The sequence below is a fragment of the Dysidea avara genome, chromosome 8 (assembly GCF_963678975.1).
Source record: "Dysidea avara chromosome 8, odDysAvar1.4, whole genome shotgun sequence".
Lineage (NCBI taxonomy): Eukaryota > Metazoa > Porifera > Demospongiae > Dictyoceratida > Dysideidae > Dysidea > Dysidea avara.
Genome location: NC_089279.1, coordinates 16,000,240 through 16,022,379, shown reverse-complemented (window position 1 = coordinate 16,022,379; position 22,140 = coordinate 16,000,240). Strand labels below are relative to the sequence as shown.

The window sequence follows — 22,140 nt, the reverse complement described above, 5'->3', positions numbered from 1 at the left end:
TTGGAGCTGAACTCTCTCCACAGTGACTTGTTTGTAGCTGAAGTCTCTAGAGAGTGTAGCCGAACTCTCTACAAGGTGCATGACTTGTTTATAGCTGAACTCTCTTCAGTGTGACTTGTAATATTCTGAATCATTACAGCGATATATTTGTAGCTGAACTCTCTATAGGGTGACTTGCTTCTTGCTGAACTGTCTATAAGATTAACTGTTTGCAGCTGAACTCCCTACAGAATAACTTGTAATGTAATAGAATTCTATAATGGAGTAAATAAATTAGCTGAATGCACTACTAGGGTGACTGTTCTATTAGAGTATCTCGATCTCGCATTTGCTACACTGAGTTAGCTTTTGAATCATAACTCAGTGGTTTGTAATCCAATTCTTCTGTACTACTGCAAGAACTTTCTATGAAGATTATTCCAGTTCTACACTGATTTTCAGCTCATTGCTCTAAGCGGTTTGCCTAGTAGGCGTAAAACTAATATGTACTTTTTTTATTCATAAAAATCGATCGCGTAATTGTGACACAGGTTGGGTTTTGTGTCATATCTCCATGGTCTTTATCTCGATTCCTTTCAAACCACCAAAAGGTACTCCTACGATGGTTACTCCATCTACATAGCAACTTTCAACTCATTCCATGAAGCGGTTTACCCTGTAGACTTGACACTGTATTTAGTGTAGTTTTGTAAATTTCTTTGTTTCTTTGTTGTTTTTGTAATGTTATATTTTGGGCTGACACCTTGTACAGGCTTTGCCTTTTGTGTATGCCTTCCCTCGTGGTAAAATTGATAATAATTATACAACCAAGTACTAAAAATAATACGAAATGTGGTTAAAATGATGTCATTAATAATGAATAAATAAATAAGTAAATAATAAATAATGTTTGAGAAAACTACGAGGCCTAGAGACATGAACTAAGAGGGATAAATTCGCCTGTGAATGAAGGCACAACCATATAATAAGTACGCCTGTTCGTGCTGATGAATTTACCGTACGTGTAATTCTATATAACGCCCAGCACCACACCCTTGTTTAATTACAGATTGCTCGAAGGAGAATATTAGTAAACGTCTGTGGAGTGACTATAATAGAGCCAGAGGCCACCTTACACATAAACAACAACATTACAAGTATGTTTAAATGTTTTTAACTGTGTATTTTGTATGCAGGATATGCGCTCCAGGCGTAATGCAGTGAACAACCAGCTGATGACCAGTTGGAATACCAGCTGATGCGCTCGTAAACAACCAGCTGGAATAACAAGGTAATGAGTAATTTAATACTTGTACTGGTAGTTGTGTTATACATGTTCATCCTTCATCTGGTTTGCTAGCGGCTGGAATTATTTTCCACTCGGCTTAACTACTACTCTACTGTGAGTCTGTAATAGCTAAACAAGAAGCCGATGCAGTGCTGCATATACAACAATGTGTAACTATCTCCTGTATGTTCTGCACGGCTGTATGCATAATATTATAGACTGTGATCACTGTGCCAATGCCACACCGCTGATATACTGGCACATCACCAGTGGCCTCTAGTTACAACAGAGTCTGTTGTGCCATATTGGCTTGATTGGGATCAATTGCTAATTGTGTCTTCACCATATCCCTTGTTCTGCATAGCCTCACTTCACTGCTGAGTCATCTTCAGAGACACGTCACACCTACAATATATAGTTACTTTCAATATAGCTAACTTAACTTGGTTTTTGTGTAGGTTGTGTTTTAGTATTGTGGTTTTCTGATGCCAGTTAAACTCCCTTGCCTGTGTACGTATGCATATGTATCATTTCCACCGGTACACACACACTGCTGCCTATGGCACTTTTTATACTTACCCAATGGGTAGGTTGTAATGTTGGTGTATGTACTTGGTTGTATGTGATGCGGTCCTAGTAATAATAATAATAATAACAACAACAAATTAATCGATCTTGTTTTACGCGAATAATTGGTCATATATCCTGTACAATTCATCGGATTTGCACCAAATTTGATACTAGGATTTGCCTTTGGACTCCCTTTCGGTGTGCCAAATTTCAAGGCGATCGGAGTACGCGTTTACGTTTTATAACAATTTTTTTGCAAGTGTGCGAAAACACGAAGAAGAAACAAGAAGAGAGAAAAGAAAACCAAGAAAAAATCAAAACTTTGGCAGCTCGTATCTCGGGAATGGCTGGAGAGAATTCCTCCAAATTTGGAATGTAGACTCCCCTGTCTGGCGGGCAACTCTGTAGCAAATTTGGTTCCAATCAGATAAGGGATCACCGAGATACAAAGGTGTGAATATGATGTTTTCTTTCTTCCTGTCAATATACCCACGGTGTGGTGCACCGGCTTCTTGGGCCGCACGACACACTATCGTGTGTCTTGATCCTGTGGAGAGTTTAGTTATATACAAAACGCCACCATATAATACAGAGATCAGTTAGAAACTAGTAACCTGTAGAGAGTTAAGCTACAAATAGGTCCCCCAGTAGAGAGACTTCAGCTACAAACAAATCACTCTGTGGAGACTTCAGCTACAAACAAGTAACTCTGTAGAGAATTCAGCTGCAAACAAATCAACCTGTGGAGAGTTCAGTTACAAACAAGCCACCCTGTAGAGAGATCAGCCAAAAAGAAGTCACCTGTAGAGTTCACCTATAAATGGGTCACCCGGTAGAGAGTTCAGCTACAACAAGTTAACCAGTAGAGAGTTCAGCTGCAAAAAAAAGTTAGAGCTCAGCTACAAAAAAAGTCACCCTGTAGAGAGCTCAGCAAACAAATCACCCTGTGGAGTATTCAGCTCCAAAAAGCTACCCTGTAGAGAGATCAGCTACAGGAAAATCAGACTTCAGCTACAAAAAGCCACTCTATAGAGAGATCAGCTAGAAACAAGCCACCTTGTGAAGAGATCAGCTAGAAAGCAGTCAGTTGTAGATTTCACCTGCAAGCAAGTCACCCAATAGTGAGTTCAGCTACAAGCTAGTCACTCGGTTGAGATTTCAGCTGCAAAGAAGTCACCTGGTAGAGAACTCAGCTAGAAACAAGTCACCTGTAGTTAGTTCAGGCCATCCAGTAGAGAGTTCACTTACAAATAAATCACCCTGTGGAGAGTTCAGCTACAAACAGGTCACCCAGTAGAGAGTTCACCTATCAACAGGTCACCCAGTAGAGAGTTCATTTACAAATAAATCACCCTGTGGAGAGTTCAGCTACAAACAGGTCACCCTGTAGAGAGTTCGCCTACAAACAAATCACTCTGTAGAGAGTTCAACTACAAGCAAATCACCCTGTGGAGAGTTCAGCTATATACAAACAAATCACCTTGTAGAGGGCTCAGCTATAAACAATCACCCTATCCAGCTGTAAGCAAGCCATCCTGTAGATAGTTCAGCTACAACCAATCACCCAGTAGAGAATTCAGCTACAAAGAAGTTACCTGTAGAGTGTTCAGTTACAAACAAATCACAAGTTCAGCTGCAAACAGGTTATCCTGTAGAGAGTTCAGCTACAAGCAAGTCACCCAGTAGAGAGTTCAGCTACAAACAGGTTACCTGGAGAGGGTTCAGCTACAAACGAGCCATATAGTAAAGAGTTCAGCTACAAAAATCCACGCTGTAGAGAGTTCAGTTACAAATAAGTCACCTGTAAAGAGTTCAGCTACAAAAAATTCACCTGTAGATAGTTCAGCCATAAATAGGCCACCCAGTAAAGAGTTAAGCAAGCTATAAACAAGTCACCCCGTAAAGAGATCATCTACAAATAAGTAACCCAGTAGAGAGTTCCGCTACGAACAAGTCACCCTGTAGGGGGTTCAGCTACAAACAAACCCCCCTCTAGAGAGTTCAGCTACAAACAAGTTACCTGTAGAGGGTTCAGGTACAAACAAGTCATTCAGTAGAGAGTTCAGCTATACAAAAAGTCACCTGTAAAGAGTTCAACTACAAACAAGTCACCTGTAGATAGTTCAGCTACAAATAGGTCACCCAGTAAAGAGTTCAGGTCACCCAGTAGAGAGTTCAACTACAAATAGGTCACCCAGTAGAGAGTTCAGCTACAAACAACTCACCTTGCAGAGAGTTCAGCTACGAACTAGTTATTCAGTAGAGAATTCAGCTGCAAACAAATCACCTGTAGAGAGTTCAGCTACAAACAGGTTACCCAGTAAAGGGTTCAGCTACAAACAGGTCACCCAATGGAGAGTTCAGCTACAAACAAGTCGCCCTGTAGAAAGTTCAGCTATAGGCTAGTCACCCTGCAGAAAATTCAGCTACAAACAAGTGATATAGTAGAGAGTTCAGCTATGTTTGTAACTAAGTTATGCAGTAGATTGTAACTATAGTAATATAACTAGTTACGTACATACACTGTAGTAATTTGTAACAAGGATTAACTGTCCAAAATTGGATATTTATATTCTGTTGGTCTGTTGAGAAAAGTTCATTATATAAAAAATTGTACACTTAAAAATGTATGTTCAACTCTACAAAATCTTTACATCTTGTTTCTCCTTCCTGTAGTAAAGAAAAAAGACAGGAAAAAAGAAGCTCCAAAGCTTGCCAAAGGCCAGCTTTGGAGTATACAAATACAAAAAATAGTGATATCTAATCCGAAACAGCCAAACTGTAAATAAAGGGTGCAAATCCTAAAAGCCATGGTGAAAAAAGATGTGAAATCCAAGTTGGAGGCCAAGAAATGGCTGTGACGTTCAAAGGTGCCCAAATGGCTGTTACTTACATTTAAATCTGGTTGTCTTCTTCATGTTATTGCATGGTCTGCTCAATGGCTGACACGTAGTGGGTAGAAATACTCATCCACGCATTGCCCAAACAGTTATTTTGCTTATTATTCGTCATTTAGTAACTATCAACTAGTTGAAATTTAGCAACTACATTGAGTCTAGTCTAACCTGTAAACCCAAACCCACAATTTATCACACCATGGCGCTCAATATAACGAGTCAATCCGTATCCTCGTTGGGCATCAAAGCCATGAGGAAACCACATTTCCATGATATTGCACAAGCATTACCCTATGCGGCACCTTTGAACGTCCATGCTAAAGTGACATATACATAAAACAGTATGGTAGTACTGTTTAGTAGAGTTCTGCCCTAAAATGAATGACACCAGCCAAAATGCTACAGTTAAAACACATCATAGAAATATATACATGATTAAAAGCATCTTTAAGGAAAAGTCACAGCATCAAATCCAGTGTTAAAAACAAGAATATTAAACTTTTTAAAAATTTCCAAAGCCCAATTTATGGTCTGCCTTCCCACCCGCCCTTGTTTCACTATTTTTTATTACTGGAACCTTACTTCCTTTTTAAATTAATAATTTTTAATTGCGATATGAACCTCAAGTTACCAGTTGGATCTTATATCCATGGTTTTATAATCTGTAGTGGTTTATTTACATGCATGGTTACTAATGCTTCTTGTATATTTCTTTACTGTAATATTTATTGTGTATGTTGTCTAGACTGAACATCAAAACTCCTTTCTAACCAGTGTTTTTGATCAAGCTAAATCTTCAAATTGTCACTACCTGAAATATCTTCCTGATAGTCCTCCAGAATCATATATTGCTGAAGTCACCAGTCAGAATTGTATTGTTCCATCTGATGGAGACACTGGAAAGCTGCAGTTTTTGAAGTTGATCAAAAGCCATTACTTGTACAATGGTGTTCAGTCTAGTCCACTGTTTGACCTAGATCAACTTGAACAAAATGTAGTGGCTTTTTACATTGCTGGAAAGCCACAAATTCAGTTGGACAGCATTAGAACCATCTTCAGATTTAGAAATTCACCTAACAAGTACTAAACTTCATATGTAGTAGTTGTTGTATACATATATACACTGTAGGCTTGGATAGTATAGCAATATACTTAGACAATTGTGCTTTATTTAGTAATCATTCTTCTGTAGTCCTGGATGTCCTGTTGATGTATCTTCTGTTGCTCAAGAGCTACCAAGTAAATTCAAGGTATATGTTACAGTATTACGTATATGTATGTACATTTGAACCAAATAAAATGGATTTGTGTTAGGAGCCACTTCAAAAGGAGAAAAGAAAGGCATTGCAATATCATTTCCGCACTGCTAGTTTTCAAATTTTGACTGAAGTTGCTACTGGTCTTAGAACTATTCTTGGGCATCTCAGTCAGGTGCTATTCTTATATTCTTTATATGCATACATTTAGATGTATTATACAGGTTATTCTGCAACAAGAAACTGTAATGTGGGAGTCTATACTGGATGACAACCTTGGGCCTTTCTTGAAAAAATCTTTTAACAAGGACAGTTTACAACAAGCATTTCATGAAATTGGCATCCAACAGTAGGAAATATGCTGTACGTCTAATCCAACTTTTACATTGCATGCATTTTCCATCTAGCATCGACGATACACAACTGGCTGTTTTTGAAGACATACAACTGAAAAGAATGTTCAATTGTGCAGTATTGTTTATTGAATGGCTACAAGGTGGCTTGTATGACTTCTCATCTCTACCTGACTCTGTGTTCAAACATATGAACTCAGAAGATCAGGAATTCATTCAGAGGATCCCTAACCAATACCCCTGTATGTTTGCTTTTTACATTGCATAGCTATAAGTAACTTTCTTGTTTCCACATTATAGCTGCACAAATTGATTTACTCAGTGATCTTGATCAATTTGAAAAGACATTAAATCATGCAGAAACATACTTCACTAAAAACGCAGACCCCAGGAAATCAATAATAGAGACCATGGTGGAAATTGGTGTCTGTGAATTCACTGAGAAATTTGTGGCTCTTGTTCCTCGATCGATATTAGTATATCATTATGTTGACTTTCGAATGACCCTTCGCAAGTAAGCTTAATCATTTCGTAAAGTGGTAAATTATTGTTTAATGTATTGCAGACTTAAACTAAATGTGACAACAATGATTGATTCACAGCCACAAAGCATATCCATGACACTACCTAAATGGTCAGAAATTATTGAAGATTTGTGGAAGTACTTACCACACTTTCAAGAAGAGGAGCAGCTGTATGATGATAACTGCCTCAAACTTGATTGTATAACACTACAGTTTGGTGATGGTAAAGAGAGCAAAGATTATTACATACCATGGATAGAGTGTGATGTTCCAAGCATCGAAGAGTCAACTGACACTCATACAGTAAAGAGTGTTAACCAAAGTGAAGGTAAGGATGTACATACGTAGCTGCTTACTTAAGTATTATTGATTGTTTACAATTTTCATGCACTTATTTTTACCCCACGGTGACTATTCTATTGGAGTATCTTTACCCCACGATTAATACTTTTGATGTGAAAAAGGGACGTAGGACAAACTGGACAAGATGACTAATAATAATTATTAAGATAAGGACAACCTTTGAAAGTGTGTATCCCTGAAACAATGATTGTGATTACATAGCTTAAAAGTAGAATCGATTTCCCAAGAGAACATCTCTGAAAAAATGTAATTTAGTCAGGGCGTGGATGAGGAACAATACAATTGTAGATGTGTAACAGTCTCATTTTTGGTTTACGTATGCATACCGCACACTCTTGCCTGTCATGTACCAGCACTTTTAGCCACACTAGACAGTAATCTAAAAGATTAGACATTCATATCACAGCATCAGTGACTACCAAGATGCAAAATTATTGATGTTACATCAGGATTTATGTAGATCCTAAAAGAACATTTATTGCAAACATCTAACCATTACTATTGATATGTACCAATGGCCACAGACTTGAGGTCTTAATTGTCTTTATCAGGCTAACCCAAAGAAGCCAAGGCATGAATTATAGGTGTGTCTTAACATCTTATATCACCCTAATCCAAGGCAGTACATCCTAGTTTGTTCAAGATTGCTAGGCTGATTTTTACAGATGTCTGAATTTTGTGTCAAGCGACTAAACAGCATGGTGCCATGACTACTGAAGGTAGCTGATAACAGTTTAAAGGCTGAGCCATGTGGAAAATCAAATGAAATAATGGCAATACATTGTATTATTTTAAACATGCTTAATTACCTTTTAATACCATGTGCATCTATTGTTAGAGTCAATGCCAAAGCTTGAGAATATGACTACTACAGAACTGTGTGGATGGCTTAAGGAAATAAAGATTAAAGATAAATACATCAAGTACTTTGAAGAACATGATATTAATGGAAGTGTATTGATTACATGTGAAGCTGATGATTTAAAAGGGCTGGGAATTTCTGAGGGCTTTATAAGAAAAAAGATTGTAGCAAAGTGTAAAGGTAAGTATCCACACAAATACAGTGAGATTTCTTTCATCAGGTAGTTATGTTTATAACTTTGAAATGTTTACAACTACAGTATTCATGGTAATTATAATAAAATTGAATGCCAAATTAAACTGTGCTTTGACACCATCCTAGTATAGTATGGTGGGCAGAGAGTGCAGTATCAAGGCACTTGTGTGACCCGAGAAGTTGGCGCACCACCCCATTGCAATTCTTGCTCACCAGATTTAATTACGAGCATTCATACTAACGATACACAGAAAATTTTGGAATCTTCAACTAGAGTAGGGACCATAGCACATCGATAAAAAGTACTGAAACAACTTGGAGTAGTCCATGATATTAAATCACAATAAAACAATAAAAATTGTTATATCCCTACTGTGCATTTCCGTTATGGTATCTTGAGCACAGTAGGGATATAACGCTTCTTAATGTTTTACTGTGATTTAATATCATGGACTACTCCAACTTGTTTCAGTACTTTTTATCGATGTGCTATGGTCCCTACTCTAGTTGAAAATTCCAAATTTTTCTGTGTACTTGTTTGTTAACTTTTTTGTAAATATATTTATTATGACTGGTGAACCCTTGAATACCGCATCTGAAATGGTGCCGCGTGTCCCAGCTATATCAATTATTACCTGAAAAGTGAAGTATCCATTACACTTCATTATCAGCTATGTTCAACCTGTTACACAGAATTTCGAACCAAGAACTGTTCGAAAAGCACCTCTACAATTCATGCATATCAAAAGAAAGAAATAGTGCCATGTGCCCCAATTATATTAATTTTCGTCTGAAAAGTGAAATATCCATTACGCTTTGCTGTCGGCTATGTTCAACCGTTACACAGCAGTACGAATCAAGAACTGTTTGAAAACACCACTGTAATCATAATAGCCACTATGAAAAATGCGGACGATTTCCATTTTGAAGTAGTCTCGCGGCGCCCGACCCCAAAAAAGGGTCTGATGAAACTGTGTACAAAAAGTTTGATGCTGCCGGAATGTTGGAAGCTCCAATCAGATTGCTCCATTTCAAACTGATTATGTAATGCATACATTTCAAAAGAGTCATGGCTTACGGTTAATTACATCCGGTGACTTTGCCACTTAAAATCGTTGAGAAAATTGCCATACAATTTTGTTGGGTTCGTTTTAATGTCAAACAAATGAAGTAGTGCCATTAGTTTGGTGATACTGTAAGCGGATCTGGTTGAATGGATGTCATGACGTAAACATTGCATTTAGATAACACGTAAGCATCATCCAATAAACATTCCAGAGGTCAAACGTTTCATACACAGTTTCACCAGACCCTTTTTTTTGGGTTCGGGCACTGCTAGACTAGTTTCGAAGGGAAGCCATCACGTGCTACCGCCAAATCGACACCTTTCGCTGTCAGCAAAGATGAATGGCTCACAAAGGAGGAGACTGATAAGTCCATGAAGAATGCATTGTACGTACTGCGGTATGCCAAAAGTCACCTCTCGGGCCAAAGCGACATTGAACAGTGAAAAAATCAAGCCCGTAGCCTTAGCCGTTATTGAGTTACACTTGCCTGAAGGCATCAGTCAGTCAGTCAGTCAGTCAGTCACTAGAAAATTCCATTGAATAATTTTTTTTTTAAAATTCCGTAGCAACTTGTTGAAAGCGTTTCAGGTTGATCTGAATGCTTGTTTGGGTTTAGTTTACCTAACCAATATTGCTTATGGTCGACTGGGAAAATTGAGGCTGGTTTTTGGGTGATGTTATTTCGTGGGCCACGCCTAGTACTCCTTTGTGGTCCCTACTATACAGTTATTATCATACTGTATGATAGAACAATAATTGATTATATAATCCATGCAAAAACAGCCAAGGTTTATAAAGGGTGCGGCCTTAAAAAAGCCTGGGTAAAGAAAAGTTGTGAAGTCCAAGGTGGCAGCCATGGAATGGCTGCAATGATGTTAATGGTAATAAAATTTTAATAATGGCTTTGCGCATTATTACTACAGGATGACCTGTTTGTAACTGAACTCTCTACAGGTGACTTATTTGTAGCTGAATTCTCTACTGAATGACTAGCTCGTAACTGAACTCTTTGCAGGGTGGCCTATTTCTAGCTGAACTCTCTACTGGGTCACTTGTTCGTAGGTGAACTCTTTACTGGGTGACCTATTTTTAGCTGAACTATCTACAGGTGACTTGTTTGTAGCTGAACTCTCTACTTGTAGCTGAACTCTTACTGGGTGACCTGTTTGTAGCTAAACTCTCTACTTGGTAACTTGTTCATAGCTGAACTCCTTACTGGGTGACCTGTTTGTAGCTGAACTCTCCACAGCATGAATTTTTGTAGCTGAACTCTTTACTGTATGACTTGTTTGTAGTTGAACCTTCTACAGGTAACTTGTTTGTAGCTGATTTCTCTACTGGGTGACTTGCTTGTAGATGAACTCTCTACAGGATGGCCTGTTTGCAGCTGAACTTGTCATTTGTTTGTAGCTGAACACTCTACAGGTACGTAACTTCTTTGTAGTTGAATTCTCTACTAGGTGACTTGGTTGTAGCTGAACTCTCTACAGGATGGCTTGTTTGCAGCTGGATTCTCCACAGGGTGAAAGTTTATAGCTGAGCTCTCTACAAGGTGATTTGTTTGTATATAGCTGAACTCTCCACAGGGCGATTTGCTTGTAGTTGAACTCTGTACAGGATAATAATTTGTTTGTTAGGTGAACTCTCTACTGGGTGACCTGTTTGTAGCTGAACTCTGCACAGGCTGATTTGTTTGCAAATGAACTTTGTACTGGGTGACCTGTTGGTAGGTGAGCTCTCTACTGGCTGACCTGAACTATCTACAGGTGACTTGTTTCTAGTTGAATTCTCTACCAGGTGACTTCTTTGTAGCTGAATTCTCTACCGAGTGACTACGTAGCTTGTAGCTGAACTCACTATTGGGTGGCATGCTTGCAGGTGCACTCTACAGTTGACTTCTTTCTGGCTAATCTCTCTACATGGTGGCTTGTTTCTCTATAGAGTGGCTTTTTGTAGCTGAACTCTGTAGCTGATCTCTCTACGGGGTAGCTTTTTGTAGCTGAATACTCCACTGGGTGATTTGTTTGTAGCTGAGCTCTCTACAGGGTGACTTTTTTTTGTAGCTGAACTCAATGCTGGCTGACTTGTTTGTATAGCTGATGTATCCACAGGATGATTTGTTTGTAGCTGAATTGTATATCGGGTCTAGCTTGTAGCTGAACTCTCTGCAGAGCTATTTGTTTGTAGCTGAACTCTCCACAGGGTGATTTGTTTGTAGCTGAGCTCTCTACTGTGACTTGTTTGTAGCTGAACTCTCCACAGGGTGATTTGTTTGTAGCTGAGCTCTCTACTGTGTGACTTGTTTGTAGCTGAACTCTCCACAGGGTGATTTGTTTGTAGCTGAACTCTCCACAGGGTGATTTGTTTGTAGCTGAACTCTCTACTGTGTGACTTGTTTGTAGCTGAACTCTCCACAGGGTGACTTGTTTGTAGCTGAACTCTCCACAGGGTGATTTGTTTGTAGCTGAACTCTCTACTGTGACTTGTTTGTAGCTGAACTCTCCACAGGGTGATTTGTTTGTAGCTGAGCTCTCTACTGTGTGACTTGTTTGTAGCTGAACTCTCCACAGGGTGATTTGTTTGTAGCTGAACTCTCCACAGGGTGATTTGTTTGTAGCTGAACTCTCTACTGTGTGACTTGTTTGTAGCTGAACTCTCCACAGGGTGATTTGTTTGTAGCTGAACTCTCTACTGTGTAACTTGTTTGTAGCTGAACTCTCCACAGGGTGATTTGTTTGTAGCTGAACTCTCCACAGGGTGATTTGTTTGTAGCTGAACTCTCTACTGTGTAAATTGTTTGTAGCTGAACTCTCCACAGGGTGATTTGGTTGTAGCTGAACTCTCTACTGTGTGACTTGTTTGTAGCTGAACTCTCCACAGGGTGATTTGTTTGTAGCTGAGCTCTCTACTATGTGACTTGTTTGTGGCTAATCTCTCTACAGGTGACTTGTTTCAGTGGCGATCTAGAAATTTTTACAGGGGGTTTCAGGTTCAGGAGCCCAGATTGTCCAGCTGGGGTCACTGTTGACATGATAGATCTGTGGTGTAAACTAGCTAGCAATGAATCAGTAAAAATCACTGCACAACATTGTTTCACAGTTGAATCTTACCAATCCAGGTCTTCGCAGAAAGTTTTGAAACAAAACAGCACTTGTACTCATTAAAACAATAATTATTCTTATTGGTACTAAACACACTTAAACGCTGTAATGGCATTTTCAGTGATTTCGGAGGCAAAGTATGAAGTTTGACCAGTAGAAAAAGTCACAATATAACACACTATGTATAACTCTTGGTGATTTATCACTCACATGATCCGTAAATAGTTTGGGGGCACACACACTATTTTCAGAGGGAGTTTCAGCTGAAACCATTGCAACCCCTGTATCTGCCACTGTGTTTCTAGCCGATCAGGGTGGTGTTTTGTAGCTGAACTCTCCACAGGGTGATTTTGCTTGTAGCTGATCTCTCTACATGGTGGCTTTTTGTAGCTGAATACTCCACAGGGTGATTTGTTTGTAGCTGAGCTCTAACTTTTTTTGTAGCTGAACTCTCTACTGGGTAAAGATATAGAGAAAGTGCAGCGACGTGCCACCAAGCTCCTAACTAACATATCCCATCTGTCTAATGAGACCCGTTTATTGAAGTTAGACTTGTACTCTCTTTATTGCAGACGACAAAAAGGAGATTTAATCGAAACCTTTAAGATCTTGAATATATGCATCTTCAGTAGCAGTTTTTATGAAATGCCCACATGGCTTTTGAGCTGAATCTAGATATGGGCATACTCAAAGGTCTGCGGCCTAACCTATAGCAGACTGGTACTACTATGGTAACCGCTCATTCAATAATTATAATAATAACTTGTTTTAGTTATACTCTCTACTGGGTGACTGTTGCATCTACACAGTGACTTGTTATGTAGCTGAACGCTCTAATAGAGTAACTTACTAATGATGCTGTATGCTCTAATAGGGTAACTGTACTATTAGAGTATCTCAATCACGTTCTTGCTACACAACCTTGGATTTTGTATTGTAACTCAGTGGCTTTTACTCCGATTCTTCTATAGTACTGCGAGGTCTTTCTATGATGATTATTCCATCTACATACCAGTTTTCAGCTCACTCTTATTGGCGATTTGCCTGGTAGGTGTGAAAACTAATAGTCTTTTTATTCACAAAACTTGATTGCATAATTGTGACATAAGTTGGGTTTTGTGCCATATCTCCATGATCTTTATTCGATTCCTTTCAAACCACAAAAAGGCACGCCTACAATAGTTACTCCATCTACATAGCAATTTTCAGCTCATTACTCAAAGCAGTTTACCCTGTAGGCGTGACAAGAAATCAATCTTGTTTTACGCGAATAATCAGTCATAACTCATGAAGTGTTCATCGGATTTGCAACAAAACTTGTTACTAGGATTCGCCCTTTGACTCCCTTTGAGTGTGCCAAGTTTCAAGGCGATAGATAAACACGTTTGTGTTCATAGTAATTTTTCAAAGTGTGCGAAAAGATGAAGAAATAACCACTCACATCTCGGAAACTGCTGGGGCGATTTCCTTCAAATTTGGTATGTAAGGTGGCCTACCTGGCGGACATCTCTGCAGCAAAACTGGTTCCAATCAGATGAGGGATCATGGAGCTACAAAGGTGTGATAACCACGTTTTCTTCCTGTCAATATACTCACACCGGCTTCTTGGGCCACATGACAATCATGTGTCTTGATTTTGCAGTGACTGTCCTATTAGAGTATCTCGATTTTTCATGCAAAACATGATAAGTTGCAGTTGCTCAAAAGCATATCCTACACCTTATATGCTAGAATACGATTTCCAGCCTGTTTTCACAACTTTTACTAGCAAAGCACATATTATGATGTTACGATGATGACTGTTGGCACGAGTATTTCTTAATAGTAGTGTACTACCCCACTAATCCGTACCAAAATGGCTATATTATCGGCTTTGAGAATGCTAGAAAAGTTACAATGATATTGTATTGCATAGTTTATTTGATTACTTTTGTAATGGTCTAATAGAGAGCAGATTTCTTTCAAGGACTTCTAATAGAACACACATAGAATGTTCTAGAACATTCTAGATTTCCATTGGTAGATCTATGAAATTATGAACCTTTACTATTGAGTAGATTTCAGCTAGAACCTTCATTTATAAGTAGAAATTAAGTGAGGTGAACCACCATTATAGCGGCAATTTTTAAGTTATTCCCGTACGCGTGATACCCTGAAGGCATGACATCAACTAGGCCTTTTTAATGCAAATAACCATCCATAGCTCCATGAGACTATTTATCAGATTTGCACCAAACTTGGTACATGATTGTGCCACAATACATTCTTAAAGTATACCAAAGCTCAAGAAAATGGAGCTATGTATTTGCATTTTATAATGGTTTTTGTAAAGTGTGCATAAAGAACAATCTAAGCCCATGAGCCCCCTAAATGAAGAAAAAACAACAAAGTAATTAAATTGAATTTTAAAGGCTCATATTTCACGATTGGGTTTGGTAATCTTGCTCAAATTTGGTATGTTGGGTGCTGAAGGTGGAGGGCATTAATAGTGTAAAAGTGATTCCAATTTGAGAAAGGAGCACAGAGCTACGTATGAGTGAAGATCGCATTTGTTTCTTCCTGTAAATATACTCACGGTGTGGTGCACCAGCTTTCTTAGTCGCACGAGACACTACCGTGTTTCTTGACATTTGTATTCAGGCATTTATATTATTAATTTGCACTCAATTTTTGGTATCAATTGCCTTTAACACCTAAGCTATAGGTTATGCTGGTATGGTTTGTAAGATCAGTGTGAGTAATAATTTTCATCAGTGGTTTAGATCCAAATGTAACTGTAACTCATCCTGTATAGTATGCAAAGGCAGTCATCATTCAATTTGAAAGATTGCAATCACAGCAGCATTACTTGTATAGGCATGCTCAGTAGGAATACTTTGTAAATATAGAGATTTGTCATACTGTACTGTATATAGGCCTGAGTCAGATATATGCTCAAAATTTTGTCCAAAATACTTTCAGGAATTTCCCAAAATTTCACCCATTATACTCTTTCAGTGTTCCTATTATGCTTGCATTATGCTCTTAAGTTAGCAACATTTATGACAATTATTATTGATCATTTTAATCTGTGAATGCTCTATTAGAGTATTTCACTATAAATCACTGTTCTATTAGAGAGTATCAATCTAGGAGCAATGTACAATGTATTTGAGTGCTCTATTGCAGTTTGCAGTTTCCACTGACTGCTCTATTAGGGAGTATCGATCTATTTTCATGGAATTAAGCTCCATAGTTTGAAATATCCACCTAATATGCCAGCATTATGCTGGGATAGCACTTCAGCCTGTTATGCTTTTTATTATGCTGGCATATTTGATGCAGGCCTAACTGTATAGTAGGGATCCTCCAAAACAAAACAACTCCCCCCTTTCCCCCAAAAAAATGCTTCCACCAAAAATCACCATAGAAATCTTTTACACAACAAAAAGCATTTTTATTGAGGAGTTACTAATGTCCAATCTGCTAACAAGAAAACCCTTACACAAGGCCAAACATTGAATTTTTAAAAAACATTCTCAATTTTGGTCTGCCTATCTGCCTGCCTTCCTGACCACGGTTACAAGGCTGGAGGCTAAATAGTGCAACTTGCTGCCGCTATTACATGCCACGATATCAAACTCACTTGTGGAATGTGCCTTTGTTTGTTCTGATAAGTGTCTGCTCTCTGTGCCTTGTGTTTCCTTTGAACTTAAATTAAATGGTCATCTTCTTCTTCATGCTAGGAAGTCATGCAGAGGCATTAAGTTTGATTATGTCAAGGCAACCATACTTCTACAACAATTGGAGCATGATTAATGACCATGCCCTCTAACAATCAGAGCAAAGCCACTTAGCCCTTAAAACGATCAAGAGAAAGTTATTAAACTTCAAACTTTAAATAGTCAAAATTTGATGGGCTATAAGACTGGTTTTGTCAGACCGGGTCACATATATGTGGCTTATTCGAGATTATCAAAGTACTCTGTAGTCTCCCTACACAGCCATTAATTTTAATAGAACAGTCACACATGCATATCATAGCTATGCTAAAGTAAATAGCCCATTTTCACTTAAGAACTAAGGAATATGGTGTAATAATTGTGATTGTGCAGCATCCAGTGTCCTTAAAATGTTTTGAAACCTATGGGAGTGAGGTAAGAAATCTTTACGGGAGCCTAAACTGTACCATTTATTCTTATTATGAGAACGAAAATGTAATCTTCAGCTTGTTAGTATCTCGATTGTATATAGTTTATGGAGATTTGCTGTGTTGTAAAGCAGAAAGAAGCAACTTTATCAAGGCAGCAGACCCTAGTGACTTTGTTTTCATCATGTAAAAAGTCTACCTAGTGAGAAAAGTGTCATTACTGTGTTTCTACAAGGCTGAGAACAATGCAATGTGGAATTTCATCACGAGAATAGGTGATCTTTCATTGCTGTGATTCCAACAATACCAGGTGATTATTTCACCTATTACAGTAGGTTTAGTGGCCATCTTTTGTTGCTTAATCATCCTCTATGCTTATAACAGTAAAAATAACTCACTTTAGGAAAGATGCTGGCTTTAGAAACTACCAGTACTAGTTGACACAAGATTGCCGATTTCTCAATGACAACACAGCGTATCTTTCCAATTTTCACATCCTCCTTATAATACAGTTGTTGTATTAAAGTACATTCTTATAATAAAAATAAACAGTATGGTTTGGGCTCCCACGAAGTGTAAAGATCTTAGTTCCATAGGCTTCAATACAGTTTAAAGCCTCCCAAATGACACTGGTTGTTGCACAACCCATATTAAATTAGTGTTCATTACCATGAATACTTTAAATGGACTATTAAATGAAGTGTGGATCCAGTGATAAAAAGTAATGAAAGAAGTGATACAAATGATGGTATTACAGATTGTGATAACATGCCAATGTGGGGATCTTACCACATAGCTATGTTTTAATACGATCATTCATATCCCTTGTTTTTATCACTGAATCCCTGCTTCATTTTTAAATCAATAATAATATATTTTGTTGTGACTGTTCTATTAAAGTACTTTTTGATGTTTTGCTTATATTTCTTTGGTTTCAAGGATAATGGGGGAAAGCACATTCCCCAGCTTGTGTTTCCTCCTGGGCTATAGGGCTGTATGATAATTGTAATAGCACTTTTCATGATATCTGTATGATTTATTGAGATAAAGATAATGATTTTGCATTATCAAGATAATATTAAGCCTCCATAAACTGCTTTATATCAACAGCTGTCAGGAGATACACTTGTGAAGGCCAGTTGTGACATAAAGACTACTTGGCACCTACACTGTATAATCAATATTATATTTGCACTTGTAAAACTATTTAATGCCATAATTTCATTATTGAGATGTACTAAGTTTATCGTGATACAATGGTTTTCATTATAACTTATCACACAGCCCTAGTTAATCCCACCAAAAATTATTGTTTGTGGTATTGCAGTGATGTGGATGGCTTCTGGAGCACTTGGTCCCTGTGCACTTCTCTCAATCTCATAGCTATAAACCTTGGAAATCTATAATATGTAACTCAAATTGCAATTTCTATGGACAACGTAAGGTGTATATTATGAGGGTTTTTGCTAATATGATATGTCACTGACTCTAGTCAGTCATAGTGATAGTCAGAATTTGTGATTGACTCTATCTACTGGTTTGCTGGTATGCAGCTAACAGCCAGTTTTTCCACTGCTTTCTTTTAGGTTGAAAATCAGTTATGTTTCAGGCCAGGTAAGTCAGACGTGATAGAATGGTTAGAGGTAGAGAAATGACAAAGTAAGGGAAGGTATATACAGGAATGTACTAGGTCAAATTACAGCATTAGCTACTACATAGGTACTGTATGTGTGTTCTTTATACAAACATGTACCGTAGAGTCGGGTTGTTAAGTGCATATTATGTGTTAAGCGCATACACATTTCTTGCAATTAACCATGGATGATAAGCGCACATGGCCAAATGTGACGAGAAAGCTACGCACTGCAAGATACGGCAAGAAAAGCTGAAAGTACTGAAAAATTTATGTCTCCTCAAATGCTTGCTTATGTCTCCCTTGAGGTCTCCCTTCGCTATGTATACAGCAAACCAGCCATCTGGATAGTGACAATCTTGTTTATCACGAAGGGTTTCACCTAGAAATGGAGTCAAATATTCTTACGCACTGGCATGGCGACTATTAACTACTCTCACATCGTGGTGATTCCGTGTTACACTCACCACAAATATTTATTAGTTTTATGCGCCTAACAGATAGTATGATTTTTATGAAAAAATTTCTCCGAAAATTATAAGTGCATGCGCTTAACAACCTGACTTTATGGTATAAGGAAAAATTAGGAATTTTAAGCTCAATTAGGGATCATAGACAAAAAGTAGTGAAACAAAAGGAGGTCGCCTACACCTGCAGATATACTAGTGGACATTTAACAATCATGGACATATAAATTGAAGTAGGGATTAAATGTTCATTAGTATATCTGCAGGTGTAGGCGACCTCTCTTGTTTCCCTACTTTTCTTTCTATGATCCCTAATCAAGCTTAAATTCCTAATACTTGTTTGATTACTTTTTTTGTAACATTATCATGACTGACAAACTGCGCATACTGCATCATATGAAAGAATGGCACCTGAGTCAGTGATTTAATGCTTTCGTCTAAATGCACCAGTAGAGTGGCACAGCACTGCTCTACCTTGCTCAAAATTCCTTTGATGTGGTTAAAGGAATGCATATAATTAAGAAAATGACTTGGATATTAATAGCAAATTGACAGATTTACTGCTCTACTTGATTTTGCTAGGAAAAACCCTGAAACGCATGCCCCAACTATGAATTACTGACTGGAAAGTGAAGTGTCCATTATGCTTCGTGTTCAGCTATGTTCTGCCCGTTACACAGCGCTACAAATGAAGAACAGTAGGAGAAGTGCATCCAGTCACCATGAGAAATGCGGACGATTTATGTGCCCCAATTATCAATTACTGACTCAAAAGCAAAGTGGCCATTATGCTTTACTTTCAGCTATGTTCAGCAGTGTTACAAATGAAGAACAGTAAGAGAAGCGCCTCTACAATCAATCCAGTCTCCATGGAAATATGAAGAATTCCCATTTACAAACATAGTGCACAGGGAAGCTATCATGCTACCGCAAATCAACACCTTGGGCTGTTAGCAAAAAGAAATGGGACAAAAAGGAGGACAAAGGTAAGTCCATGTTGTGTGCATTGTATGTACTGCGTTATGCCAAAAGGCACCTGTTGGGCTGAAGCAACGTCAAACAGTGAAAAACTCAAGCCCATATCCTTAACCGTTATCGATTTGCACTTTTCTGAAGACATTAGTCAGTCAGTCATGCAGGCAGTCAGTCAGTCAGTTAAGCAGTAGAAAATTCCACTAAATAATTTTTTTAAGAACTTCATAGCAACTTTTTGGAAGCATTTCAAGTCATACTGAAGGCACTTTTGGGCTTGGTTATACCTATCCAATACTGCCAAGGCGCCATGAACGTATTGTGAGGCTGGTTTTAGGGTGATATTTTGGCCACAAAAGCCCAAACCTTCAGTGCTACCGTACTGTATGATAATTTTGTTTGACCCATTTTAGTGTCGTTTTGGAATGCTTGATTCTTCATTTCCTCAGCTCAAAATACCCTGTCTGAATTGTTGCCATTAGAGTAGTTTGAGTTAAATGGTATTTGTTGTAATACTTGTTTGTTAATTATTGTACTCAGCACCAGTGTCAGCACCACTATCAAGACAACCAAGTGAAAAGGCCACAAATATGAGTGTTGAAGATATTTGTATCTGGCTTAGACAAATAAAAGTTGATGAAGATTACATTAAGCTCTTTGAAGAGAATGATATTGATGGATGTATTTTGGTTGATTATGATGCTTCTGATTTAGAAGAGATGGGAATTTCTAAAGGTTTTGTAAGAAAGAAGGTTATAGTACAATTTAGACAAATTACGTAGGTTTAATTGCAACAATTTAGTATGTAGATACTTTGCACAAATTGTGTAGGTTATATTACTGTATGCTGCTGAACTTGAACTGTAATTTCATACTTATCTACTATGTACACATGCATGTAGCTTATAATAATAATTTTTTTATGCTCACACCTGCATTTATGTGTTATAGAGATTGTGCACGTTTGTGTGTATGTACACATACAAAATTCCGGAACTGTATCCACAATTATTCCAGTTTGGCTTTGGTTATTTCCATGGTCATATCAACTAGAAATTTAGGTTCACTTGTAATTTACTGAAACTTGGTGTGATTATAGTAAATGTGGTGTTCATTAACCGCATAGCAATGCTGCATAATTTCTCATTTAGGGCTATATAACTATTTTAATATTTCATTAAAGATTAGTCCATTTGAATTACAAAAACGACTGTAACACATCTCTGTAAATGAACTTTTTTTTGCTGAATGAGACTGCTAAGTGGCATTTAAAATGATCCATAAATTATGGGTATAAGTCCAAAAAGCACTTTATTAAAACTTTTAAACTTTAGTACGTATTTCAAAAGGGCTGCTTGAAAATTCTATTTTTCTGAATAACGAATGTATCATGGTTTGTGTTTCAAGAAGTTGTGGTTGTGGTACCAGAAGGGGCTCAATGCATATATTGTAGTGACCACCTGTGTTGAGTTTTATATAATGCTAGCTTAGTCTAATAATGGACACTGGACTGATGTTAGAAATGGCACACTTTTGAAGCAGGGCTTTTACAATAAAGTGGAACCACATACATGTGTTTGACTAGCAGTACCATATTTCCATTTGAACCAAATCAAGTATCTTTGCACTCATCTAAGGTAGCTATATAGTAAATCAACTTTAAAGAAAAAGAACAAAAGACTTCTTGTGCCATTTTAACATATTCATTCACACATATGGAATTTGTTAAAGATAAGTGATTAAAACACACAAATTGGACTTGTAACAGAGTTATTATAGGTAAATGTATTTGCAAAAGATCACACTAAAGTCAACATATTTTATAGTATGTATGCACAGTTAGCTAAGCTACTACTCTTATGATTGCCATTGCTATCTGTCCACCATAGTTCTGGGTCTGCTTTCTGTACTGTACTTGTGACTCTGTAATCCACAGGAGGTGATCTGCTATCTTGAAGGCACATACTCTTCTTTAAGTTACTTTAATCTTTAGTGAATTGATCAATGTCTACTACATTGCATATAACCTTAGAATTATCCTAGACACCTATAAGACTAACATAATGAAGTGGTCTTATTATCAAGGTGGCTGACTACATACATGATACAAGACTACATACATAACAATGTGTAGTAACCATATGCATATGAAATACATAATTAAGACTGAATTTAATTCAGTTACGTATCTGTTGAAGCACATATGAACCATTATGTGATATACATTTTCACTTGCAAACTGTGAGGAAATTATATTCTGTTACATTTTGTTACTTGGCACTAGTTGGCAATCTAATATCCGAGTCTATGGTAATATGCTTTAAACTATTGCTAGAACAGTTATGAGTTACACACATTGTAAATACGTAGTGAATGTACTTTGGCAAGATAGTGAATGTCATTGAAAATTTTAGTGACCATCACTAAGAAATCCAGTGATGATCACCATCTTGCCACAGATCTCACTATTTATCTTTTACAGTG

The 22,140-nt window shown here is 37.6% G+C and overlaps 1 protein-coding gene across 1 annotated transcript in view; it reads left to right on the top strand.

The window, feature by feature from the left end:
* LOC136264793 (uncharacterized) overlaps window positions 1-20,585 on the top strand; it is a 306,221-nt gene extending 285,636 nt beyond the window's left edge. The window contains exons 66-74 of the mRNA XM_066059562.1: window positions 5,480-5,814; window positions 5,927-5,984; window positions 6,049-6,165; window positions 6,215-6,339; window positions 6,398-6,585; window positions 6,644-6,857; window positions 6,909-7,195; window positions 8,069-8,272; window positions 20,197-20,585. Coding sequence (XP_065915634.1) covers window positions 5,480-5,814; window positions 5,927-5,984; window positions 6,049-6,165; window positions 6,215-6,339; window positions 6,398-6,585; window positions 6,644-6,857; window positions 6,909-7,195; window positions 8,069-8,272; window positions 20,197-20,438 — 1,770 coding nt within the window. The 3' untranslated portion in view covers window positions 20,439-20,585. The remainder of the gene's footprint in view (window positions 1-5,479; window positions 5,815-5,926; window positions 5,985-6,048; window positions 6,166-6,214; window positions 6,340-6,397; window positions 6,586-6,643; window positions 6,858-6,908; window positions 7,196-8,068; window positions 8,273-20,196) is intronic.
* The last annotated feature ends 1,555 nt before the right edge of the window (window positions 20,586-22,140 follow it).